Raw genomic sequence first — 27,813 nt, forward strand, 5'->3', positions numbered from 1 at the left:
TATCAGCTCTGATCCAGACCTGATGTGTGATATGACCCTTGGATTTCCTGTTAAAACATCACAAAGAGGCTCAACGATGGCAAAAACTGCTTTCTGATACAGATAAGTTCTAATCAAAGAAATTAAACTTGACCAAACAGAAACAAGCACGAAACGATAATAAATGGATACGTTTTACAAATATATAAATGTCCAAAGTAAAAATAGTACAGAACATTTCATCGTGCCTCTTTCAGATAAGATATGCGTGGGTGTGTGGGGCCCATTGTTGTTCTGTGCCACGGCATATGCCAGTTTACAATCAGTCCAAAATCATAGCCCTTGTTTTCAGTGGCATTTTGGTCTTAGCTCCTGGCAGCTTTTTTTTTAAATAATTATTATTATTCTTAACGTTGCTTTATTCCCGGTTGAGTTTTTATTCTGTTAAGAGCCCAATGTGAGCATGTCGGGCCAACATCTGAATCCATGGGCTTTTTTTTTTTTTTTTTGTAAAGGTATCACATGTCAGCACCACTGGGCCATGCCGTTTACAGTCGGGAAGTAGAGCCACTTCCGTCTTCCTACCTCAGTTATACTGAAACCAGCCACTTCAGCAGACTCTGGTAATAATGGGGAACCAGAGATTGTCCGGAGCGCGTTTTCACTGATTTTTATGCTTGTTTCGGACAATTCCGAGCAGAGGCTCATGCCACCGGGCTCAACCAGAAGGGCCATTCATATTTTTAGTGCGTAAAAGTGATCGGACTGCGGCTCTGTCTTGCCACAATGGCTGCGACGTAGCGCAACTTTTGGATCCACTTTCTGTGAGTGATCGGCAGCGCAACTTTTCCAGACTTGAAAGGAGACGCGGAAAGGACGCGCAAACATGAAGAAGCAGTTTAACCGCATGAAGCAACTCGCCAACCAGACCGTTGGAAGGTGGGTGTCAGATTTATGATGAAACATTGCTGCAAGTCCCCTGTCATGCATTTATTGGATGGATAACTCTGTTGAAGCGTTAAAAGCGTTAAATCGACGCAGAACCTACGCTGTAGGTTACGGCGTAGGGTGCGCGTCGCCGCGTACCCTACGCCGTAGACTCTGTGTTGGTGTAACGCGGAACCATAAATCAGCCTTAAGTCGTCCATTGTCATCTATCTCGTTGCTGGAGGCGGTGTCGGAAGGGCCGATCCCGAGGAGGCAACACCTGCATTTTTACATGCTGTAGGAAAGGAAAGCGTCAGTTATTGGTTTAAATGATTTCTGAAACATGGGAAAACTTTACTACATGTCTCGTTGATATTATTTGAGCTGTTCCTAACGGTATGGGAGGTTAAACGCTCCTGTATAGCCTATGTGGCTTTGAGGCGGAACTTTAATTCTGAAAAATCACTCTAGAGACAATCTGTTATCTAAGGCAGTAAATTGTGTAGGCGGTTGTAGTAAATTAATTGCTCAATGACATTTGTCTGGAGAAATAAACACTTTCATTAATGATTTTTACTTTTTACAATGTTTAATTTATTGAAGCTATATTCATACTCGGTCTCAGTTTCGTCGCTCGGTTCTTAGGAAGTTCAGTTCATTATTTGTGTAGTGCAAAGTAACACAAATTATTTATTGGGCTAGTTTACAGAGAAAGTAAAGTGAAAAACAGTCCACTTTAATACGTTTATGTTCTAATTAAATCCAAATAAGTAAAATAATGTAATAATCCAGTTAATTCCAGTCTAATCCACTTGTGTTGACTCTTCATTAGTGGCCCCTCGGGCTACATCCGACTCTGTGATGAGTCCGCTTTTTAAAATGTCTCATTTTAAAACGGAAATATACAGGATTCAAAAAAAGTTTTTGGTCTCCCTAGTTTGATGTCACACACATTACAACTGTAAAGGGGTGGGTTGAATATTTTTTATGTAACAAAAAAGATCAAAGCGTGGCTTTTGTGTGTTACCTGTCTTCACTTTAGCCACTTAACATTTTCATTGAGCTTGAAATCTCAGCTGTGAATACACAGTAGACTTAAGAGCTTAATCCTTTTACTTTTAAAGATGACATAACTTGTTGTGCTGCTAATTCTAGTGCCAGGCTGCTGTCACTGGTTCTGGGTTGGCCTGGAGGGGTCCAGGTGTGAAGGTTCTCTCAGTTAGTTTCATCATATCTGATGTGTGACACGGTGCCATAAAGTGATTTAAAGCTGTCGCAAAATACGAGCCGGGAGTCCAAAGTTGGTTTTGAGTGTTTTTTTGCTGATGGTATTAATAGGAGACGACGAAAGCTAGACAGGACTTCATCAAAAATAATAAAATATTCCTCCAAATGTAACTGAAACTGAAAATTTAATATGAAAAACAAATTCTGTTCCTTGTTTAATCGAGTTTATTTTGTTTAGTTTGTTCTGAGTGGGCTGAGTATGCACAAGACAGTGGGCGACAGTGGAAAGTAAGAAACTCCTTTTAAACAGGAAGGATGTTTTTTTTTGAGTGGGAAGAGAAACACAACAATTATCAGCTACAGAACAGAAAGAAACACAAATGTAATCACCTTAATAGCTGCATATGCATGCATGATTAGTTAAGAGGAGCGGTTCAGGAGTCCAGCACTAGTAGCATAACTAGACATCGATCAGGGTCAAATTAATCAGCCCAGCCTGTAAGCTTTATGAGAAAGGGATGTTTTAAGGGTAACCTTAAACATAGAGGTGCCCCCCTGCCCTCCTGAACTCAAACTGGGAGCTGGTTTCACAAGAGAGGAATCTGTAATGGAAACCTCCTGTCTCCCCTTTTACTTTTGAAAACTCCTACAATAACAAATACGCCTGAAGTCTGTAAGTGGCTTGTTTTTTTGGGATGATAATAATAGACTGAAAGGTCCTTAGATGGTCATCTGTTCTTTCTTGATTGCACTATCTAGATTTAGTGCACTTGTTCCACAGAACTTCTTCAGATGAAGGAGGGGGATGTGCATATGAACACATTTCCTGATGTATAATGACAGACACGATTAGACGCTCTTCTGCCCTCCTCTCCCTTCATCTTCGTCCCCACAGAGCTGTCCAGCCCTGTTCTCCATCAGCAGCCACCACTTAGACAAGGCCTCCAGCTATTACTGTATCAGTGAATCGGTCTGCAGCCCTTGAACATTACCCTGGAGGCCCTAGCTGTGGTTCCTCACAGGCACAGCTCCACGTGTTGTGTAAGAGCAGTTCAAGTCAACCGAGGAGTATGACAGCTTTTTTTTTTTTTATTATTGAGAGACAGAAGTGTATGCAAGCGCACACCCACTCTGGACTGAAGCTGGATGGGGTGAACATGCCAGAAGTGTCCAGTTAGTACCATTTCTAGCACTGTTACTGAGAGAAAACACAGCTGCAGAAGCTTAAATAAGGACTCACTGCAAACAAATATGTGAAAAACAACTGAATAAATGAAATAACATAGATTTGGTTGTAACAGAGAAAATCTGGTTGACAAATCAGCACAGGACAGTGTGCAATGATTTGCGGTTTTGTGTTTGGCCGGTAAAGGGCAGCGCTGAGGGATTGTGTGGAGTAAGCACTTCCACAGTAGAGTGGAGGGCAGGGCACGCAGCCACAGAGGGCTGTTTTTCAGAAAAGAGGAAGCCTGTTTGATTTACATGCGATTTAATATGAGGAAGCAGTTGGATTTGGATACCATCACATGGTGATAAAAGACAGCAGGGAAATTATATTTACAAATCTGTTTGTTTTTCAAAGACCGTGGAGAGATAAGCTTACTTAGAGCCACTTTACTGAAACTTTGATGCAATGATGCAATAATAATAATAATAATAATACACCAACATGAACAGCTTGTGCTTGATTGATTTGCAAGTTAACTTATCAGTTAAGTTATTGAACGTCCTGTGCGCTTTGAGTTTGAACATGTTGCACCTTTGATGCTCTTCGGGTTTCTCTCAGGTTTTCTCTCGGGTCCTGGATTCCAGCTTTGTCTGAGTCTATTCTTAGAAAACAAAAGCTGCCGGTCAGGACTGGGCTGTACTCCAGTTAAATCAATGCTAATTCACTATTGATGAGGATTTAGAGATTGCTTATGTAGCTTTCTTCCCCCAGAGGTTTAAACCACTAAAGCCCGGTGTGTAATGTGATCAGAGTGTTGGAATTCTGAGTCCAGATTGTACTTCTAGTGTCGACACAAACTGCTCCCATCAGCCATTATCTAATCCACTATTACTTCATAACAGAGATTTATTCCTGTCCGTTTATACACTTGAAAAAATATTGTGTTTGTTTTATATACATATATGTATTTTTTTTTAATTATTCAATACAAGTGAGGTTGTTTTTATTATTAGACAAACTTCTGGGGCGTTATTAAATGAGCAGGAAATTGGACGATCAAAGGTAATATCTAATCCTCAATTAAAAACGTCTCTCTCTTTTCTTTTTTAACCATAGAAAAGACTGTTTTATACCTATAGATAAATAGATCCTCCTCAATGATTCCAGAACAGACAAACCAAATAGTCATAATATTAAGAAAAAAATGAAAAACATGAATATATCATGGTTGGTAGTAAAAGTACTAGTAAAATTCACTTGGTTGGACCCAAACTGGCGTCAGTGCTCTGCTAATGCTCCTCACAGCTCCTGCTTTGGGCTGTGACCCTACATCATTCCTCATTTCACCGCAAAATCTGTCTCTGCAATATATCCTGTAAAGCGATTTAATACATTACGATCTTCAGTCATCTTTATAAGCTGAAGACAGCAGCCTACATCCAGCAGCATTCCTGACTAAGTGGTTCAAGATAGTTCAGTCAGGAGTTATGTGAGCCTTTACTGGATGTAGAGAATAGAATAGACTTTATTGTCATTGTGCTCAGGTTACAATGAGATTAGTTGGGATGTTCCCACCAAAGTGCAAAGGAAGCAATCAAAATAAGAGGAATAAATAAGTATAAAAAGCACAGCATAAAAACATAAAAGCAATACAAACAATGTATGGATAAAGTGCAACAAACTGTGACCCAAACATCACTCCCACATCATTAAAAAACATACACCTGTTCTGTTTTGTTATGTTATGTATTGTTGTGTTATGTTATGCTATGTTGTGTATTATTTAACAGTCTAATGGCCCTGGAATAATAGGTATTTTTGAGTCTGTTCGTCTGCTGCTTCAGGACTCTGTACCTCCTGCCGGAGGGCAGCAGGTCAAAAAGACTGTGCCCGGGGTGAGATGGGTCCTGTAAAATCCTTTTTGCCCTTTTCAGGCCCTGAGAGTCTGCAATGTCATTTAGGGAGGGCAAGGGGCGGCCGACGTACTTCTGTGCTGCTTTTATGACCCCCTGCAGAGCTGTCTTGTCCTTCACAGTGAGGCCGGCATACCACACTGTGAAGCCAAAAGTCGGCACACTCTCCACTGTCGACCGGTAGAAGCACCGCATAAGCTCGGGCTGCACGTTGCACTTCCTGAGCAATCTCAGGAAATGCAGTCTCTGCTGGGCTTTGCTGACCACCGATGCTGTGTAGCCACATGGACTCCCAGGAACCTGAAGGAGGAAACTCTGTCCACACACACCCCGTTGATCTGCAGCGGGACGTGGTCAGCTCTCTAGAGGGTGTAAAGCCTGAATTATGGTTCTGCCTTCTGCGTCAAACCAACGCAGAGCACACGCCGTCACCGTGACGCCGTTGTGAAACCTTCGGACTTTTCCGTCACTCCATTTCGCCGCGGTGCAGTACCCCCCTGTGACCGCTAATTCGCTATCTTTTCCTGAATGGTTTATCCGACTTTTTCCGGGCACAGTCAATCAAAGAGATAAGGACAACTATTGTGCAAAAAAACAAAACAAAAAAAATCACACATACACGAAGAAAAGAGCGCTGAAAGTTCACGACTGCTTCAAACCGGAAACCGGAAATGCGTTGCTTCCAAGCGAACCAATCACAGCCCTCTCCGTCTGCGTGTGGTCTGCGTGGCCTCAATGCGTAGTTACAATTTTCAGGAGGTGCACGACGGCGTCAGTGACGGCGTGTGGTCTGCGTCGACGCGTACCACACGCCGTAGGCACGGCGTCGTTTTGACACAGAACCATAACTCAAGCTTAATGTGAAGGTCTTCTGTGGATTATGATAGTATACGGCAATAAGTCATGTGTAGGAGAGGGTTAATTGATCCCTTTGAGGTTGTGTGGGCCTGCACTGGTTGAGAGACCTTCAGGGATTTGTGTGGGGAGAAACACTACGTTTGCACGCCGGTGTATTTTTGTCAGGTTGACGGGGTGAACACTGGCTTCAGTTGTTGATGGCACTTGTTCAGCAAGATTCAAAACCAAGAAATGAAGTGAGCGACTATTACATTAACATTTTAAGCACAATTTTACTTCAAATATCAGTGCAGCGATTTTAAGCATTCGACCAACATTTAGTTAAAAATTTTGAGTTGATGAAAATTCTCCCACTGATGTGCAGTATGTTTTAGACTTCCACAAGCCTCTAGGCAGCTTTCAACACACACACACACACACACACACACACACACACACACACACACACACACACACACACACACACACACACACACATATACACACACCATCCCCTGTTGCCATAACAAACAAAAGATGACTCAAGAATCTTTTGCAGGGTGGAGTAACCTGACAGGTACACCGTGGCCTTTGGCACATACTCGTTAAGAGTGTGGGTACAAGTAGTACCCAATATTTCATGATTAGTGCTCATGCTTCTTGTCAGTTGCATAGTGATAACACTTTATTTTGGATTCAGTGTGGTGCTGGGATAGACAGGATACTGCCGACGGTTTGGACGGTTTGCACTGATCTGTTGTATGTTGTCTGTAAAGCTGAGATGATCCCAGGTTGGATTGCAGAAAACTGTTAATAAAGAACATAGGGAAAGAACATTGTCATGTCACAGTACACCAAAAACATCAGACAAAATGATAGGACATAAACCATAAAGCAAGTGGACAACTGAAAATGGGTTAAAGACAGGGTAAGCGGTTCTAAGTGAATTCTAAACTAGAACAACTTTTGTCACTTTCAGATAAAATCTCCACACCACTGATTCTGTGAGAAAGCTGTTTAAAAAAAACAACAAAACAAAAAAATAAACGGGAGAGCTCCAGATCTGGTGATGGCACGTATTTCCTTGGGGAGCACTGGAGGGAAGGGCGGGGAGGAGCTAGCGCTTAATGTCAACAGATGTGATGTCATCCAGAAATAACTAAGCCCTGTCCTTAAAGAGTCTGCTTGAGATGAGCATTTTACCAGGTTGTGTGTTGTTCTAAAACACAAGAGTGAAAATGAAGAAATACTCTACAAAATGTCATGTTACAAATAAAGAACAAACTCTCTCAGAGTTTAAATGAGATAGAAAAACAATACACAACATATTACTTTGTCATTCTTTATCACAAGAAAAAAAGTAGTAGTAGGAGTTGAAAAACTAAGTACACCCCACAAGACTTCTGGAACAACATCGTTTGGATGAGATTCACAATAAATCCAACCCAGGTCCTGCCATCCCATATCTTTCTGTTTACATCAGATCCTGAAAGCCCATTTATGCTTGATGCAGAAGATGGATACTCGGAAGGATGGACCTTTTTGTCCGTCTCCTCCATTGTTTACGAGGATAAATCTGACTTCCAAAATGCGGAAGTGAACTCTGAACTTGGCACTGCCCACTAGTGGATTTATTGACTTAATAACCAAGGCATCATAAAAGATGCATGGAAGTGAGAGGGATGCGACCTTAGACTGTATATAATAATGGATGAAGAATTTGAAGACTGGTTTTGAATCTTGTTATCTTTCCAAGCCGATGGGAACACACACACAATGATGGCTTTACTTCTAGCTCTTTCGGCTGAAACACGCCCAAATATCTGCAGAGCTGTCGTCAGACATTTACACCAGGATAGATTGTTTAACAAGTTGAATCGATGGCAAAATCAAAAAGGCCCGTTATTGATGACAAAGTGATAACGGCCAGCAACTGGCTTAGCCGGCTCATAACAGAAATAAATGTATTGCTTGATATAAACTCTCCTGGTGTGCTACATTTTTTTTAAAACTGTAAATATGTTTATTTCCACTTTATAGTTGGACATTTCAACATGCAAGTCAATGGAGACTGACTCGCTTTTGAAGCCGACCTCCATCTGTCAGTCGATAAACTGCAACGAAACTTCCACATGAAACTCAATGTGGAAGTAAGAAAATCGATGCTTTGTGGCGACGCATGACAATGCTTGACCGGATGAGCGTATTTACATACACCAATGATCCTTCAGAGGGACTTATTGATCCGATATTGAGTCAAATTCAGGCTGGTATCAGCGATACCAATTCGATACCGATACATTGTAACCTAATGTGCCCGGTAAATCTAAAAAAATTGGTGAATTTTAGATAGCCTAAGAATACAAGACATCAGCGTCACTTATTTAACTATTTATTTCAGTCAGAAGTATACTGAGGTAGCGGCCTCATTCACAATATGGCAGAGCTATTACAACAACAGAAAAACCAAAGTGTTTGAAAAAGGTTTTTCCATCACTAATAAAAGATCCTAAATAAAATAATAAAACCGTTAGAATAAATAAGAGAATAATAAAAGAAAATAAGAACTACTATAAAAATGAAAAGAGTAGTTCCTACGAGCAGCGTGTCATTTAGACAAAATCTGAATAGTTTAGTTACTTTCCACCATATTCCTGTTAATGATATACATTACGTCAAATAACTGAAGTATCAATATTTTCATTTGAGAATTGATTTTAGAGCATACAGATACTGTATACTGGTATCGGAAGTATCGATATTTCAGTATTGATCCGCACATCACTAGTAAAAAGGACAGGAAACACCAGAGTGGGGTAATACACACGGCATGTTCAGCAGTGGAAAAGGGGCTAAAGACGAAGTAATCAAGGTGTGACAATGATCTAGTCCAGACCTCAACACGACTGAAAAGTTGTTGTGGGACTTTGAGAGAGCCGTCGATAAATGAATACGTGCAGTGTTGCAAATAAGGGTGGGTCAAAATTCCTCCCAAGATGTGAGGGACTGATTGTCACACACAAGATGTTTACCTCAAGTAATTGCTGCTGAAAGTGGTTTTGAAACTGTTGAATCGTGCAGTACACTGTTGTTCAAGGTGATATTTATCTAACTCTAAGACAGGATTTTTTTTAAATGTTCTGATGTAAAATCCCCAAATAAAGATATGTGGTACTGTTTTTTTTTTTTTTCACATTCACAAATGTGCTGACGGGCAGGTGCCTATTGTTCACAACATCTGTGTTTTGGATGAATGATTTTCCTTGTCGTCAGTGTTTGATTGGTGGCCTTTTGTGTTTTTCTTCACAGAGCTGAGAAAACCGAGGTCCTGAGTGATGACCTCCTTCAGGTGAGGATCTCATTCTTATATTACTTCTCATTTGCATTGTCTGACAGATTGTCTTGCATTCAGCAAGTAACTGCAAATTAGGAGCTCTGTGGAAAGTCAAGTGGTTTAGACATTGTTCTGTTTCCTAATTAAAATATCATTAATGTTTTTGTAAAGTTTCTCAGAAGTTTGGTTCAGTTTGGATCTAATCGGCACATCGAACACTAGTTTTAGAGCACATTTTCTGCATTAAGAAAATCCAGAAGTTTTCAAGTCATCATGCCTTTGCAGCTTGAGTCTCTCTGCAGGCTTGACGTCTGTCAGCAATAACACATTACTGTGCAGCTTTTCATTCAGTATGGAGAAGTGCCTCATGGTTTTCTGCTTAAAGTGAACACTGGTAATGTGGTCTTATCCAGAAGTCTAAGTGGATGTGCACCGCTGAGCGTGTTGTTGGGGGATGGGAGCGCTCTGGCTCGTGAAACTGTGAGATCACTTTTTCGTAGAAGCGTGTGAATAAATATGACAGAAACCAGGAAAGACGGGGCATGCTCCGAGGAGAAGGGGACTGTTGTAGAAGGCAAGCGAAGGTAAACGAGTGAAACCAAAAGGCTTCAACAACCCTCATTCAGTCACAGAAGTCAGTTTTATGACCTACCTGAGTGATCTATGAACCTTATGTTGGATACACTCAGTCACACGTAACACGGACTGCAGCTGAAGAAAAAATAGAAACTATTTTTGACACTTTTCTTTCTTTTAATCTTGCTAGTAGCTAAATGTTTTCCATAGGTCATGCAGATAGCTGAAACACACCCAGCCCTTTGACAGTGCTTTTTCCCGTCCTTGGTGCTGAACGACAGGAGCTTTGTGCTGCGTTAGACATTCCTTAAGCTCCAGCTCTCGGCGAGGAATGTGATTGTCAGGAGGTCAACATTGTTAAAGTGGCTTGCTTGTCTTTTTTGCAACTTTAGCTTCAAGTTGCTAGTCAAAATCTGTTGTTTTGGGGGTGACATAACAAAAAAGTATCACATAGTCTGTCACATGCATCTAATGGTCAGTTTGCAGATCTGCTGACTGATAATAGTCATTTGGTAAAACGTGTAGATTACTGATTCATAGACCAGTGAATCAGTTTCAGCACTGTGATTCAATCGCACTGCCTGGAAAGGCTTTTCTCCGTCTTTTCCAAACACGAGCTGAGAGAGAAAGAGAGAGAATAATTTTTCCGAACCCCCTCCCCACAAGCTCAACAACCCCCTTCTGTGAACAGTCCAACTTGAAATTTGAAGCTATGATTTCCATGGTGTCACTGTACTTTTTCCACAGTGCTTTGCATAGAGTTAGGCGTTTATCTTGTTTGGACACGTCCTGCCCCAGGAGGAGATTTTAGGAGGCTGTCAGACTGGATTGGGTCTCACGCTGGAACTGAAACTGATGAGCCTGATTTTTGTGATAGATACCGTACCATGTTGTACATAAAGCCCAGATATGTCAGCAGAGGTGAGCCGAACAAAACATGATTTAAAAAAAAAAACATTCATGTGGGCGAGTCGAATTAAAACATTAAACTTAATGTGGGAGAAATGACTCAAAGGTGATGTAGAGGATGGACCCAGTCCAGCTACTTCCCTTTCATTGTTTTTGTTAACCCGAGCTGGCCAGCTGTGGAAATAACAAAAAAATGTAGTTCCTCGATTACCAACCAGGGACTGTCTTCAAAAGAGGGTGCATGTCCAGCAGACGTGTTTACAGCCTTGTAAATAACATGGGTTTTGGTTTTTAATGCTTTGATTGCTTCCAGTGGACATGCGTGTCACCACGGCTCCAAAACTGATAAATGGTCTAGCCGATAATGTGTAAAAGTGTGACATCACACAGTCTGTGTGTTCATGCTTGACGGTGAGAGCTGGGATGAACCCCAACATTACATTACTTTGTATTTAGCAGACACTTTTATCCAAAGAGACTCCCAAAAAGAGGAACATATTCAAGCCAAAAACTAGAGGGGGACTTGCAGCATGTCATTGTTTAGCCAAAAATGTAGGCGTTATTGGAGACAAATAAGGACACTTTTGTATTGAATTTGATTTCATATTAACTTTATAGACGGACACATTTTGTTTGCTCAACTCTGTCGTATCTCCCAGTAATTGAAGACGACATTACTGACTGTCTCTGCTCCACCGTTCTCTAGTCAGTGAGTAGTCCAGCCAGCAAGGTCAGTCTCCCAGTCATCTATCAGCAATGCAGGCGGCCAGAGGACGACCGCGCCAGAAAACAAAACCCACCCATCAAAACAATTCCTGTGTGACTCACCGAGCAGTCCATATTTTCTGCTGTTGCAGGTCAGAGGTCGTCAATCTCGCTTTATTCACCATTTTCACTGGAGTCTAGGGAAAAAGAAAAAAGAAAAAAGTTGGAAATTACCTTGTTGTAAAAGTTCGGGCAGGGTGGAAACTGGAGAGAGGAAGGGATCTTCTTCGCTCCGTGTGTGTGTGTGTGTGTGTGTGTGTGTGTGTGTGTGGGCTTGTCAGTGAATATCATCAGGGAGTTTTCTCTCTCTTTCTCTTTCGTTGTTTTTTGTTCACCTAAAACTTGTCTGCATGCTTTAACTCCTTTTCCATATGTGTGTGTAAAATAGATTATTTAGCTGAATATCTTAAAAAATATTCTCATGATGTGACATCAAAAATGAGATATAACCCTCCTGTTTTGTGTTTTAATGAAAAAAGAAGACTACCGTTAGGTCATTGTTGTTCCCATCTTATGATGTCATGGTAACATGTGCGACACATGGACTGTATGACATATTTGTGAATTTCAGTGTGTGTCTTAAGTATCGTTTTGTGTATGCGCAGGAGAAAAATAAAAGGCTTTTTATGGACACCATAAGGTTTTATAAAGTCTATCCGCCCACACTGCAGGCACAATTTGTTTGAAACCTGCATCCAGTTGAAGCAGCACCGGGGGGGCAGGACGGTGCAGAGGGCGGGTGTGTTTGAAATGACGTAAATGGAACACTGAATTAGCGTGGATAAAAGTAAAGGAAGAAGATGGGATCAGACAGCGATGATCTTGGTTGTCAGGGCACAGCTAGATGTTTACTCTGAAACAGGAAGAGGAAGTGGATACTTATGACAGGCAGATAGCTCCGTGTAAGCACATGGCACATACTTTTGCTTACAGTTTGACTGCACCAGGGCCGCAGGCTTCTGACTATAAATTGCAAAAAGTCACATTAAGGTAGTGCTTCCAAAAGCATACTGTACATTTTAAAGCTGTTTCACTTAATTTCAGTTCAGTTCATAATGTAAAGTTTCACACGCAGAGATGTAAAACATGAGATATTATCAGTTGTGCCACTGTCACGTGATCATTTGGGTCTGAAAAGAGACAGAAAACTTCTTCAGTGTAACAAAAATGCTAAAAAATGATTTAAAGGGAATTAATCTTTTGAATAAAACTGGTAACGTGCAGGCCATGTCTGCAGTAGAAGCAGTTCATGCATTTCTTCAGTCTTCTAGTAAGTCTGTTTTTAATTACTGGCACTGACTCCACTGACTCTGGCTGTCAGAGCCGACTGTTGTCGCGCTGCAGGACGCAACTAGATCCACCGTCATGTTTCCAAAGCAGGAGCAGGATGGGAACTGTGGGGATAAACGTGTGCTCCTTCAGCATCTGTGTTTTGATTTGCAGGACTCATCGGTGTTGTACCTGTTAACCAGGAAACAGGAAAAGTCGACTCTGTTTCCTTCATCCTGATTTGAATCAGATAACAGACCACTTCCTGTTATAAAACTTGTTTTGTTTGCTCTGATTTTTTTTTTTTTTTTTTCCCCCAACATTTTGCTTTTTATATGCAGATCGAGAGGCGGATGGAGGTCGTGCGCTCGGCGTCACACATCATGCACAAGAGGCTGGTGTCGTGTCTGCAGGGTCCACTGGGCATAGACGCAGAGAAGAGACATGTAAGAAGACCTGTTGTATATGTATACGTGTGTATGTATATGAACTGGCCTGCTTTAGTACGACATTGACATCATGCTTTCATCATAGCACATTTTACTGCAAGTGAGTGAGACTGAGTAGGGAGCTGGTGTGTTGTAATGTGCAACATGTGAGCGAGCGCATGAGATCTACTCAGGAGAAAAAACATTCAGAACCAGCCTCCTGCCAGCGTCACTATCGCTGTGTCACAGCCCAGTCCACATGGCCAATAAAAGTGACAGCGCTCTGAAAGAACCGTTCTTTATTCAGAAGAGAAAAACTCATTAGTTTGTCTTGTTGCAGAAAAAGCTGCCGCTGACGGCGTTGTCCCAGGCCATGCAGGACGGGGGCCGTGAGCTGGTAGAAGAGGGTCTCATCGGGTGAGCGTTTATTCCACGTTTGTAAAACGAAAACTGTGTTGGCTTCAACGAGGGGGGATTTCACTGCATTTGCATGAATTCCTTTGCATGTCCATTTTAATCGCAGCGAGAGAATCTTTGATAACGGTCGTATTTGCATATGTTTCTTTTTGCGTGTGCAGCAAGATGATGGAAATGTGCGGGGACGCAGAAAGCCTGTTGGCAAATGAACTGATGCAGCATGAGCTGCAGATCGAGAAAGATATCCTGGATCCTCTAAACCAGCTGGCAGAAGTGAATATGCACATACTGTTCAGACATTGCACTTCACTCAAGGCTGTCATGCATCCAGATGAAAAGTTTGATTGAATTATTTTACATGAAGACTTGATATGGTAGAATAAAGTGCTATGATTGGTTGCAGCCAGTGCTAAGCTGCATGTGTGGACTCTGTTCTCACGATTTCACCATTTCTTCCAACAGGTGGAGATTCCCAACATACTCAAACAGAGAAAGCAACTCGCGAAGCTTGTTCTTGACTATGACTCGGCTAAGACGAGGTGCGTTTGCCTCAAGATCGTGTATAATGTTTGATGCAAATTTGAAATGTTTACTTTAGTTGCAGTCTAATCTTATATTTGTGCATGTGAGATTTTTACAAGCAGTCTGATTTTTTTTTTTTTTTTAAGTGATAAATGTTGTTCAGACTGTAAATGCGCCTCAAGTGTTTAAAACGTTGGTTGTCCTCCAGGTGGTATCAGGCAACCAAGTCCAACAACCAGGCCATGGCAAGCAAGGTGGATCTGCTCAAGGACGAGATGGATGAAGCTCTCAATAAAGTAGAGATATGCAAGGTATTCTACAAGCTGAGACTTATTTCCTGAGGTCTTAATGAAAAGTCTGTGGCATTCTTTGGCAACAATACCGGCAGCCTCTCAGTCCTGAACTTGAATACAGCAGATCTGCTGGCACTTCTCTGAAGTATGTTGCTTTTGATATCAGTGACACAAACGCTTCAGAGCTTGATGACGGGAAAACACAGGACCTAGAACAAAAGCTTTTGCACTTTAAATTAGATGTAATTGCATTTCTGGTGACACAACATGTTCCTCCAGGGTCATTTGTAGCAGTAACAAGCACACTAACGAACATAACCACTGTAAAGCATGTGAGTTGGCTGAATTGCAGAATGTACACTGCAACATAATCGGGGCTCATTTAGTCCCAATTCTGCCATTCCGATAAACCGAGGGAAAGTCCCGATCATTCTTGATGCTTCCACTGATTATTTAATCCCCTTTTGTCTGTGGTATGAGGTGTGTTAAGAGTGACATAATCAGCTTGTAACAATGTTTGAGCTGGATGATCTCAAGTCATCTTCATCAGAAATCCTTACATGTGCAGAGAACCCTGACAACAAAGGTTTCTTTAGATTTCAGCTTGGAACGTCATAATACTCAGTCAGAATGTGAGCTAATGAACAATTTACTCCCCTCCAACTCTCCGAGATCTTATTTGCAATATTCAGAAAAAAAAAACCACATTCCAAAGATTATTGAGGTCGTTTCTTCCATACTGTCCGGAGGCAAGTCGATTATGCACAATTTGCTGTTTTGACACAATGATTTGCTGGTGTCAATGATGGCGGTCCACAACGCTACAGGGACAAAAACTGTTAAACCCTCAATCAATTAATTAGTTATTTAATTAATTAATTACATTAATTAATTGTAAATCCGGTCTGTCACATTTTGAAAACCTGCATTTTTTTCTCTCTCCTGCAGGATCAGCTTTCTGCAGATATGTATAACTTTGCTTCCAAAGAGGCAGACTATGCACGCTACTACGTCATGGTGAGTGCACCTTGGTTTACCATAACAGCTTGGATCTAAGACTCAAAATGTGATCTAATTCTCCAAAAATATGAATGTGATGCAAATCTTTTGTACATGTGGTCTGCTTGCTTGTGCATGTCAGCTATTAGAGGCCCAGGCAGATTACCACAGGAGGTCGCTGGCAGCTCTGGAGACGGCAATACCAACCATCCAAGTAAAGGAAGGTGAAGAACAGACATTTATTAACCCTGCAATCGACATAAAATCACTATCTTTGAATATCTTCCTTATAGGTTGATTGAACGATAGAGAACTAATTTGCCCGCTGAGAATGTAAATAATGCCATGAACTAGAAAACAGCTGAAAAACAGCCAATTATATGGTATTATTCTAAAGCCTCAAAGCCTTAGCGAGTGCAGCACGAAAGAGGAGTCCATATGAAGTGATTTCCAGGAATGGATTTGGCCATGGGGGAAATAAGGCTAAACGTTTTACAGCTGGGTTTTCACTGGGGCTGTCAAAGTTAACACGTTAATAATGCATTAATGTGAATTCATTTTAACGGCAAAGTTTTTTTTCGTTGAATTTTTCTTAAAAGGAGCATGAGGCTCCTTTTAAGAAATGAGACTCTCTAGCGCCACCCTTCACCACGACGACCGTCAGGGGTACTGCAGCCAACAGTGAAGCCGGCCCGGGAGAACGGGGAGAACGCGCATGCAGCGTCATGTGACGTCACATCCGCAGGACAGCGCGGGAAATTCGGCCCCACAATTGCAGCACATTTTGCAGCACACAGCCTGTTCAAGGCAACGGAGAGATACGCTAGAGGGCTCATTCGTTTTGGTTTGGAACGCTTCATCTGACATTATTACTAGAAAACTTAAAACGTATACGAATTTTTTTCATAAATCCTGCCTCAATCCTGCCTCATGCTCCTTTAACGGGATATTAACGCATGCACGTTTCAGGGCCCAACCTATAGGGTGATGAAACAAGAATACAATGCACGCAGCATTGGCTATGTGATGCACTGGTTTTCTGGGGAGCAGTTTTGAAACCTCTTTTTCCCATAGACAGTAAAATTTAAAAAAGTCAAGAAACATATACTTTTTTACTCCCCCGGAGCACCGCCGTGTTGCTTTGGAAGCCAACAGGAACTTGCCCACCGTATCTCAATCAAAGTTAGCTGTGGCTCCCAGCTCTTTCAACCGACCCCCGTGGGAGGAGCTGCAGAGCTGCAGAGCTGCAGAGCTGCCGCCCAACGTTTACAGCAGAACATCCCGTTTAATTTGTTGTGTCAGTGGCGAGGTCATAAAAACCCAGCTGCGTTTAGCTGATTCTGGGTTAGTATAAACCGCAGTGACTGTACAGATGAGATGGCTAGCCATTGGCTGAGCCGACTGTGAGTCAAAAGACCACGCCTCCTATAATGAATAAAGTTATTTCTTTGTATAATTTTTTTGACTATCTACCCAACATATTTTGCAAAAAACCTGGATGTCCTAATGGAGGGCTTGTTGTCATGTTGAATTGTCTCCCAGCCTACGCTGTTGTCGTGATGCCGTCGTGAACCCGCCGGACTTCTCCGTCACTCCATTTCACTGCGGTGCAATACCCCCCCAGACCGCTAGTTGATACTTTGTTTAGCTTCCGGCTTTTCCGGTCACAGTGAATCAAAGAGATAAGGACAACTATTGTGCAAAAAACCAAAACAACCCAAAAAAAAAAAAAAATCACACACACAAAGAAAAGAGTGAAAGTTCACTACTGCTTCACGAACCGGAACCGGAAATGCGTTGCTACCAAGCAAACCAATCACAGCCCTATCGGTCTGCGTTGGGTCTGCGTCGCCTCGACGCGTAGTTACATCTTTTGGGAGGTGTACGTCAGGCTATGGTGTAGGCTACGGAGAGCCTCCCGCGTAGCCGCGTACCCTACGGCGTAGGCTCTGCGTTGATTTAACGCAGAACCATAATTCAACCTTAACTTGCAATTCTTGTTCACTGCTGCACCTGCTCTGTTTTTGTTTGGTCACTTAAATATATTTGGATGGATTCAGAACTCGTAGAGTTGCATAGATAAAAATTTCTCACTGTGCTGAAGCTGACTTGGATAAAAGTGTTAAAGGAGCATGAGGCAGGAAAGAGGCAGGATTTATGAAAAAAAATGTGTATATGTTTCAAGTTTTCTAGTAATAATGTCAGGTGAAGCGTTCCAAACCAAAAAGAATGAACCCTCTAGTGTATCTCTCCGTTGCCTTGAACAGGCTGTGTGCTGCAAAATGTGCTGCAATTCGGAGGCCGAATTTCCCGCGCTGTCCTGCGGATGTGACGTCACATGACGCTGCATGCACGTTCTCCCCGTTCTCCCGTGCCGGTGTTGTGCCAAAAAGTGATTGCCTGCCAGAATCTGATTTCTTCTGATTTCTGGCCGCGGGAAAGCGCACAGCAGCCCGTTGAGCGATGGCGCTAAAACGTCAGATTTTCAGATTATGAAGCTCAAGAATGAGATCAAGTCATATTTAGGCAGAAACAACTTTTCATTAACTGTATTTGGCCTTCAATCAATTTTTGGCAGGTGAAAATGCCTATTTTGTGTTGCAATGATCCTTTAAAAGAGTTAAAAGCAATCCTGTGAGCTCTAGTGTTTATATTATGAAGCGCAAGAGTGAAATCAAATCATATTTAGGTAGAAACAACCTTTCATTAATTGTATTTAGCCTTCAATCAATTTTTGGCAGCTGAAAAGACCCATTTTCAGGGTAGAAATCAGATTCTGGCAGGCAATCACTTTTTGGCACAACACCGGCTACACTGCAGTACCCCACGACGGCCGTCGTGGCGAAGGGTGGCGCTAAAGAGTCTAATTTCTTAAAAGGAGCCTCATGCTCCTTTAACTAAACGACCAAATGGAAATGTTAAATGCATTTACCCATGGGTGATAACTAACAGAAGGTGATCTTTTCAACTAGACTCATTGACTGAGAAGCCAGCATTCGGCACGGCGCTGGAGGAGCACTTGAAGAAGAGCAACCGTGAGATTGCTCTGCCCCTGGAGGCTTGCATCATGATGCTGCTGGAGACCGGCATGAAGGAGGAGGTACGCGCTGAGCAGGGGGGAGAGGAGAAGTTTGGAAAAAGTAGAGCAAAGTTGACGTTTAATTGACCTGGATTTGGGCAAAGATTAGTCTCCATTAAATTTAAACACTCCTCTGTTTGAGCTGGCAGGAGATGTGGGTCATGTGGACTGCCGTCTTGAAATGATGGCGTGCACAGTCTAGAAACATCTGTGGCCAAGTTGTGGTCAGCTAGGCTTTGGCCTGTGGGATAACAATTCCACATGTGTGTATGCGTCAACATCTGTTCCCCGTTAGCGTGTTCACTCTTGAACTCTTTAAATGTAACTACATCACTGCGCTTCCCATTGAGTTGATTTAAAGCGTTTTTTATAAAGGGAAACAAAGCCCTCGTTGCTGGTCATCCTGAAAGAGACAAATCTATGTTGGTACCTAGACGATTCCTCTCTTGATTCTCTTTTTACTTCTCTTTTTTCTACTAGCACCCTTGGCTCACTTCTTATATTTTAGGATCTAAACCAGTCAGAGGTGTTCCCAGGTCCTCGTGCTTCTTTCATTCTCTCTCTTTCCCTCCCAGGGTCTCTTCAGGATTGCCGCCGGAGCTTCAAAACTGAAGAAGCTGAAAGCAGCGCTGGACTGCTCCACCTCGCAGCTTGAGGAGTTCTACTCTGATCCCCACGCTGTCGCCGGTACAATGTCCTGTACAAATCCATGACAAAGTTAAACCGGCTGCCTCGGTTCTTTTTCTCATACCAGTTGTTCTTCACGTACAGGAGCCCTGAAGTCCTACCTCAGGGAACTGCCTGAACCTTTAATGACTTTTAGCTTGTATGACGAGTGGATACAAGCCTCAAAGTAAGGGCAGCACACACACTGAAGGACTTAATTTCCGGCAAAATATAAACAAAAAAACCCTCACACAGTAATATTAAGCTTTAAACATAGGCTTAACGTGGTGTATGCTGACAACAGTTTGCTGATGTTTGTGTGTGATTTCAGTGTGTCGGATCCTGACAAGAGGCTTCAGGCCTTATGGGTGGCATGTGACCATTTGCCAAAAGCTCACAAAGTCAACTTCAGGTATAAGCCTCTTCAACTCATGACTCAATCCACAATATTAACACGGAGGAAGTGTGAACTTTTGTTTGTAAAAGTACATAAACAGAAGTGAGGCCAGACAGCTTGCCTCTGGTTTCAATTTTAACCTGTGGTTAACCACAGTGTCATTACACTCCACCAGTATGTGAGAGGCCTATGTTGATGTCTTTATTGAGGACAGTTTAATAATTTCAGCAAATATGTGCACAGTTTAACTGGGACTCTGGGCTCCATAGATGGTGACATGTTACACTGGGATTCATTTTTAAAAAGAGAGAAAGAGAGAGAACTGATTTCAAAGAAGCAAGAAAATGAGCCCTTGTGCAACAGAAATATCTATTTTATTAAAAAAAAAAACAAATAAGCACACAAGTCTGTTTAATACTGTTGCCATGTTTGCAGTGCATGCAGTCTGCTCTGGGATGAGTTTTGGGCAGAATGCCAACATCCTAGTGGGGGATGTGGACCTGTGCAGATGATTTACATCTTCAGGAGCTTTTTGAGCTGCAGAAAGCTGCAGAAAACATGAATTCCTGAACTTTGTTCCACACGGTAGTCGTAATCTGACAAGCGTGTAAAGATACAGCTGAGTGATGAAAGCCAGATCAGTTTAAATGTTAATATATCACATCAATGTCCTAGCGTTAAAGTTCCAGTGTGTGAGCTGTAGTGACACCATGTGGCAGAACCACAAATTGCAACCAACAGAACAGTCCTGACCTCAGCATCTTCTGCAGAATACTAAAGAAAAACAATAACATTCAGTTGTGTATGTAAATCCTCCTAATTGTCAGGCACACTGAGCTGGGATCTCTCAGCTTTAAGATATCTCCTAGACTTTTGTAGGTAATTTCAGTCCTGTCTCCAGGTATCTGGTGAAGTTTCTCGCCAGACTGGCTCAGGAAAGTGAAGTCAATAAGATGAGTCCGAGCAACATCGCCATTGTCCTGGGGCCTAATTTGCTCTGGCAGAAGACAGAAGGGTGAGGAGATTGTACATCCTTGGCTATTGATCTGCTGCCGTCATGAATATAAACTGCGTAGGCGGACCCTCATCGTCCTCTTCTTGTTCTCGCTTTTCAGGACGCTGGCAGAGATGGCAGCAGCAACATCTGTCCATGTCGTGGCAATCATTGAGCCTATTATTCAACATGCTGACTGGTTCTTCCCCGACGGTAAAATCATTCAGTCACAACATTTGTGGACACTGTTTGAAACGTAGATCTACAGGACTGTCTCAGAAAATTAGAATATTGTGATAAAGTTCTTTATTTTCTGTAATGCAATAAAAAAAATAAAAAAAATGTCATACATTCTGGATTCATTGCAAATCAACTGAAATATTGCAAGCCTTTTATTATTTTAATATTGCTGATTATGGCTTACAGTTTAAGATTAAGATTCCCAGAATATTCAAATTTTTTGAGATAGGATATTTGAGTTTTCTTAAGCTGTATGCCAAGATCAGCAATATTAAAATAATAAAAGGCTTGAAATATTTCAGTTGATTTGTAATGAATCCAGAATGTATGACATTTTTGCATTATAGAAAATAAAGGACTTTATCACAATATTCTAATTTTCTGAGACATTGCTGTATACATTTAAACAAGAAACTGGGGATTTGATCAGAATTCTCTCCCCTCCAGAGGTGGACTTCAACGTTTCCGGCATGTTCAGTATGCCCTCTCATCCAGCCACCCCGGACCCCGAACCCTACCTGGACAGGAAACGCCCCGGCAGCATGGGGCAGGACGGGGACAGTCACGCCCCGCGTAAAGACAGGTACCTGTCTCGCCCCAACCTCAGCCTGCCGCTCACGCTCCCGTCCCGTCCCAAGACACTGAGCAGGCAGGAGTCGCGGGGTCCGGCAGTGTCGGCCTTGTATGTAGTGGCCGACGAGTCCATCACGGTCACTGAAACCCCCACTGATGATCTGCCCTGTCCAGACTTCAAGGCTGTGCTGTAGTCTCATGTTAGATCCTGATCAGTTAGTTACTAAAAAGGTGAAAGAAGGGATGGTGATTTGTGACTTGAGTACTAATTACAGTTTTTGTCTGTGCATTTTCATTCTAAGTTAATCAGTTATGTTTTGACTCAAGGTTGGTACGGAACGTGATGAAACAATATTTTTCTTTTTCAGATCTTTTCTTGAAACACAACCCACTTTTATTATTGTTGGGATCAATTTTTTTGTCTTGTTTCTCTTGTCTTACTGTTGTGTACCCTTCTGTTTTCTGCTCAATTTTCAATTAAAGCTTAGGTCATACTGTAGGTTGCTGGTTTTATGTTTTGTGTGGGCTTCCCGTGTTGCATTTTGTTTGTAATTAGTGTTGCATTAGTTTATTTTATCCTTGCAACCGTATCGCAGTGCAAAGTTCCTCTGCTTAAAAGTTGAATGTTATGTCCTCTTGGGTTCTTTTTTTATTTTTTTTTCTTCCTGAGTTGGTTTCACTGAGGAAGTGTCGTCTCTCTCTGTCTCTCGAAACGTCCCCCACTGCCACTGCTGTCTTTTCTGTCTGTCGGTCTCCTGCTCCGTCACTGTCTGATGGCGTATGGTTTGCCCTCCTGAACTCTGTCCCCTCTCCCCCCCTTCGTAGCACTGTTAACAAACAGCCGGAGCCCACTCCACGCAGAGCCACCTTAATTAGAAAGCAGTCACAACTAACCTCACCCGTCTTCCAACCCCCACTGCCCCCTCTGGAAGCCGGGGGCCCGGCCCAGCATGAAACCCAGCCCCAGGTCCTGTCCCCGGCTGCAGAGGCGGAGCAGCCTGGCCTGGGTGGTGCTGGTATTGGTGGAGGTGCTCTGGGGGGTGGGGACCACGCTGCCGCAGCGCAGCCTCAGGTTGTAAAGCAGCTCACCGCAGAGGAGAGCAGGTAAGGAGCGAGCTGAGGAAGCGTTCATATTCAACCGCCTGCCAATCAGCCAATCAGGAGCCCACCACCTCTTGTGTTTGCCATGTGTGTGATTGATTTGTTCTCATGTGTACAGTTCCCTTTTTTTTAATCTTAAGAATAACCTTTTTTTTTTAAACGATTAATGCACAGCTTTTAATTAGCATCCGTTAACTAAGAATGTAATCCAATGACTATCATGTTATGCTTTGTTCGCAGTTTCAAGTCTCAAGTCTGTTTCTGATGATTATCTGAGCTCTGCCCATTTTTAAAAATATACCACGCTTCCTTCCTGCTTGCTTGTCGGCACGTTCTCTTGTCTTGTGGGTGATTTTGATTTTTGCATGCAACAAGTAATGGAAACCGTATTTTTGATTCATTTCCTGATATTTTTTTTTTTTGCATCTTGTCCCTCACGCTTTTCCATGTATTACTTCTGTCTTCTCCTGATGACTCTCATCAAATATTCTTAACCTTTGAATGGAAAGATGTTTGCTTTATAAACCATGCATGAGTATGCAGCACATTTGACCTTAAAGGTATGTCATAGCGTTTAACGTTGAGACGTGTTGTATTTCCATAGTCCAGCCCGTGAGTTCATGTCCACCCCCCCTCCGCAGAGGAATGGTGCTGCCCATCTGGCGGTAGGAACCCCACAGTCTCAGGGCGGCTCAAGAGGACCTAGTCCCCACATGGTCCGCAGAGGTGAGATGACGTATATTTCTATTGAAGTTATTTAGTGTGCATGTCTGTCATTTATATATATATATATATATATATATATATATATATATATATATATATATATATATATTAGGGCTGTTCGATTAATCGATTTTAAATCGTAATCGCGATTATGTAATTAGAACGATGTTAAAACGTGAAAATCGTAAAATCGATTTTTCACTTTTTTTTTTTTTTTTTTTTACCTTGTCTGCACACATATTAATGATTGATACCATATTAATGATTGATGGAAATACCTCTCAATACCTTCGACAAGTGCCCCATCGGAGAGGCTCTTTAGTGTAGAAGGGGGCGTTGTAACATGCCACCGGTCATCCCTCAAGCCAGATGCGGTAGACCGGCTCGTGTTCCTTGCAAAAAACTTGCAAATGTGAACAGCAAATGTAATGACTGACATTACACACCTCTACCTCCTTCATGGGTTGCATTATTATTTAGCATGCAAAGACCCAGTTTAGTTTAATTTGAAAATGTCTTGTTTTATTTAATTGGAAATATAACTTACTGTATGTTTGCAAGTGCTGATTTGCTGATTTTTTTTTTTCCAGAGATAAAACTTTATATTTTATTATATTTTTTAAAACTTTTTTTCAACTTATTTTACAGAGTTTTTCACTTTATTCATTCATTTTTGGTTTAATAAGAGCAAAGTTTGCACTTAAAGCCCAATGGGGCAATGGTTCAATAAAAAAACAGCATATTTGAAATCATTTCTTTGCCTTTTGTCAATTCACAAAATAATCACATATCAGACTCATATCCGCCACTTTAAAACCTCATGTTGTACATTTTCTCTTTCATTATATATTTGCTCTTTGTATTGCACCAATCACCACAACAAATTCCCTGTGTGTGTTTAACAAACTTATTTCTGATTCTGGTATGTGTTTTCTGTTCTGCTTTTAAGGAACCAAAAAGCAAGCACCAGCTCCACCCAGGGTGGCCAGCCCGTTCTCCTCTCAGACCCACACGCCGAGCTCCTCTCATCACCCACCCATCACGCCTCGTCGTTTCCCCAGCAAAGAAGCCATCCACGCCCCGAGCCACCCCCCGCCGCAGCCGCCCCCAGCTCAGCAGGCTCCGGGGGAGTGGGAGCCCTCTCCCTCCAGCAGTCCCACCCCCCCCGACACTCCGCCTCACGATGGCTCGCTCTCCAACCCGCTCTCTTCGTATCCCTCGGGATCCCTGCCTCGCCCCTCCAGGCCGGCTCCCAAGCCCCGGCCGCGGCCCAGCATGCCACCGCCCCAGAAGCCCCCGGCAAGTGACTCCGGTAATGGCATCTACAGCTCCGCCTCCAAGATCATAACAGGTACACGAGTCTTTAGAAGAACAGCAGATTACAGTCATTTTAGTAATGTGTCAGAAATCAAGAAAGGCTCGTAACATTTCAACGTACTATTAGAAAAATGTTTGAAGAAAAGCTGCATTAAAACTCAGACTCAGAATGAAAACTGTAAATTATGTGGAATGCATTTAGTGCTAATTTGGTGCATATTATTGTATTGTTATTGTTTTATTATTACAGATGCATAACATATTTCAAGTCCCCCTAATAAATAAGAAGCAGAAAAACTCAAAACTACAACAAATAAGAATATGTACTCTCCAAATCATCACATTCACTGATGATTCAAGGCATTTTTTTTTTAAATTCAAGCCGTGAGGACGAACAAATCTCCACACACGGTTGTTAAACCTGACTTCTTTGCGAAGGTGCCTCTATGACAGGAATGGCTTTCCTCTCGTCTGCTGATGCCACCTTTAACTTCAGCGTTGAGTGATTTGGGCTTCCTCTCGGGGCATTGCTGTATTTAGCTCTGCGGCTTCTGGTTTCACTGTCTCGTAGCGTCTCACACACTCAGTGGAACTGTGGTGATCTGAAGCATGACAGGAAATGTGTAAATATTGCAGATGTCTGAGGTGTCGGCCTGTCTTGTAAGATGAGCTTAGCCAGGCAGGTAATGGTAAGAATCTGATTGGCTGATGCTTTGGCCTTGCTTCTGCATGTTTGAGTGTTTGTTGAGGGGGGGAAGGTGTTCCTTTTTGTTAACATTCATTTTATAAACATGCATCATACATTCTGTATTTTGCATGTGTTTGTGCCTTTATATGCCTAACATGCTTGCGGTTCTCCAGTGTTTAAGTCGGACTGCTTTTGCCTGCTAACATGCTCTGACTACTAATATGTGTTTTAAACAGACTTTAAACTGACGGTTTGCTTTAATCCTCCATGTGCATTCAGTTGCACACATCTGTGTTGAACATTTGTTGCATTCAAAGTAGGGCTGGGCGATATGGACCAAAAGTCATATCTCGATATTTTCTAGCTAAATGGCGATACTCGATATATATCTCGATATTTTTTCTATGCCTTAATTGGGGTTTCCCCCAAAGCATTATAGCATAGCATCTCTGTTAGCTTAATTTTTTTCTGAGGCAAACCCTTAAAAAAACAGTCCGTTTTAATACAAAGCCTCGTGCCAAATGTCACACAGGTACATTTGTTAACAGAGGTCTGCACAATATCAAAATGTATAAAACAAATGAAATAAAAATAAACTGCCTGCATATATAGAATAAAAATGCTTCTTGAATAAAATAAAACAAATATCCCTTTCCTGCATAACAATTAAATTAAAATACACTGTGCAATTAATACAATGTAGACAGTAACAGGCAGACTTTTCCACTGAGGTTGACAGTTGTGCAAATAACAAAACATTTGTGCAAATCTCAAATAAAACATTCAAGTCAATTTGTCACAAAATAAGCTATATCAAAATCATTAAAAAAAAAATGTAAAAAAAAAAAAATATATATATATTTTTTTTTTAAATCGATATAAACGATATTGTCTCGTACCATATCGTGTTTGAAAATATATCGATATATATTAAAATCTCGATATATCGCCCAGCCCTAATTCAAAGTTTAACACACCAAGGAAACTCTCGTAAAAAGAAAAAAGTAATCTTCACCTCTAAAACCACCTGCCATTTCATATAACTCGAGCAGTGCTGACAATATTTAGTACTGAGAGCAATCCTTGGTGTCTTACGAGTGTGGAAAGGTGCTGGTGTGTGCAGCGGTGTGTGTACAGCTGTTGTTTTGCTGACTTGTTTCGTTGACTGCTCCCTCTAACTGTCCTGCACAGATGGAGAAGGAGGTCTTCTTCCAAAGGGGACTGGAAGAGCTTTCATTCCCCAGGTGATTGTGGACCAACACGAGCAGGGCTCTGCTGGTCAAGAGCCCGCCTCCGCCCCGGCCGCCCACCCAGACATTTGCATCCCGACAGAGAACACCGCTCTGTGAGGAAACCGTCAGCCGGTCCCACTTGGCATAGGTTCCCTCCAGCTTCAGCCCCACTGACATGCTGCTTTTTTGTCTGTTATACTGACTCGAACCACAACCCACAAGTTGCAGTGGTGGCTTTACCATAAAACTCCTGTCCAGCTATTACATTCCAGATTAAACCTCATACTTAACCCTTTGTGCTCCTTAAACCAATGGGTATCTTGAGATTGGATTGCAAGGCCTTGCTGGAAAATATTACCACTTTTTGATCGTCTCCTTTTTAAAAAAAGATCTTGTATTAATAGAAAAGATTGAATGAAATGAACTCCGTTGGACAAAGAGTGGTTTTAGCACATATTCCACTTTTAATTAGAAGTTTTTTTTTCCTTGTAACACAGACGTGCTGATGGGTTTTGACTGGCCACTTGTGACACATTTGTCTCGAAACTGAATCGCAGCCTTCTGTCCCACGGTTATCAATTTCAGATGGATAAACTAGAGGTTGGGCTTGATGTCGGACGGTGCAGCCAAGGAGGACCGAAGAAACAACTATTGGCCAAAAGAAATTCAGTTCACATACAGAGCCGTTCACGTGTTACGGTTACCAACGACCAAATATTTTGGAAAGAGTGCAATATAACATGCAGTTTTCTTCCAGTGGTTACTCACCCACAGCACTGTACACTGCCATTTCAGGCAATTTGACTTCATTGCTTGTAATTTAGCTGAGTGGAGATTTGAGAGTTTCTTCTGGATTTTATGTGATTTCGACTGAGCCGATCAACAAGCTGAAAATTGTATTTGATGCTTCATTTTTTTCTTTTTTTCTTTTTTTTTACTATTACTATTAAAAGGGATTTTATTATGCAAATTTGATAACTTTTGTAAGTGATCACACCCAGTCAAACTTAAAGCTATGACCAAATATGACAGAATAATTAAAATCTTTGTGAATAAATTTGACTGTGATTTTGCCTTTTTTTTTTATTCCATATTTTTGTTATGGTTCTTCTACATATTCGATAGTTTATTATTAATAACTAAAGACTGTTCAAAGAGATGTATTTAGAAACTTTGTCAAAATGTAGTTTTACCAAATATTCACATCAAGTCATTGTCAGTTGGGACGTTTTTTTTT

The 27,813-nt window shown here is 41.8% G+C and overlaps 1 protein-coding gene across 5 annotated transcripts; it reads left to right on the plus strand.

The window, feature by feature from the left end:
- The first annotated feature begins 528 nt into the window (after positions 1-528).
- On the plus strand, positions 529-27,633 carry arhgap17b (Rho GTPase activating protein 17b). 5 transcript variants are annotated; one of them, XM_061711972.1, is made up of 21 exons: positions 529-918; positions 9,361-9,400; positions 13,246-13,350; positions 13,673-13,749; positions 13,911-14,022; positions 14,212-14,288; positions 14,480-14,582; positions 15,513-15,581; positions 15,706-15,787; positions 18,536-18,663; positions 19,218-19,329; positions 19,414-19,495; positions 19,640-19,720; positions 20,607-20,720; positions 20,821-20,912; positions 21,387-21,522; positions 22,338-22,616; positions 23,218-23,339; positions 24,289-24,690; positions 25,293-25,345; positions 26,536-26,675. In XM_061711972.1, exons 1-20 carry the CDS (start codon positions 866-868, stop codon positions 25,298-25,300), a joined length of 2,274 nt encoding a protein of 757 aa, XP_061567956.1. In that variant the 5' UTR covers positions 529-865; the 3' UTR covers positions 25,301-25,345; positions 26,536-26,675. The 5 variants fall into 5 exon arrangements, with proteins under 5 accessions (XP_061567956.1, XP_061567955.1, XP_061567957.1 ...); XM_061711971.1 differs by having other exon boundaries at positions 25,293-25,339; positions 26,536-26,671; XM_061711973.1 differs by having other exon boundaries at positions 25,293-25,335; positions 26,536-26,557.
- The last annotated feature ends 180 nt before the right edge of the window (positions 27,634-27,813 follow it).

This window comes from Cololabis saira, chromosome 21 (assembly GCF_033807715.1).
Source record: "Cololabis saira isolate AMF1-May2022 chromosome 21, fColSai1.1, whole genome shotgun sequence".
NCBI lineage: Eukaryota > Metazoa > Chordata > Actinopteri > Beloniformes > Belonidae > Cololabis > Cololabis saira.

What these genes read in the sequence shown, in the direction of transcription:
- arhgap17b (XM_061711970.1), top strand. Translation starts at nt 866, where the DNA reads ATGAAGAAGCAGTTTAACCGCATGAAGCAACTCGCCAACCAGACCGTT. An exon ending in CTCTGGCAGAAGACAGAAGG is followed by an intron (nt 20,721 to 20,820) that starts GTGAGGAGATTG and finishes CTCGCTTTTCAG; the next exon opens with GACGCTGGCAGAGATGGCAG. An exon ending in CGCCTCCAAGATCATAACAG is followed by an intron (nt 24,691 to 26,535) that starts GTACACGAGTCT and finishes TGTCCTGCACAG; the next exon opens with ATGGAGAAGGAGGTCTTCTT.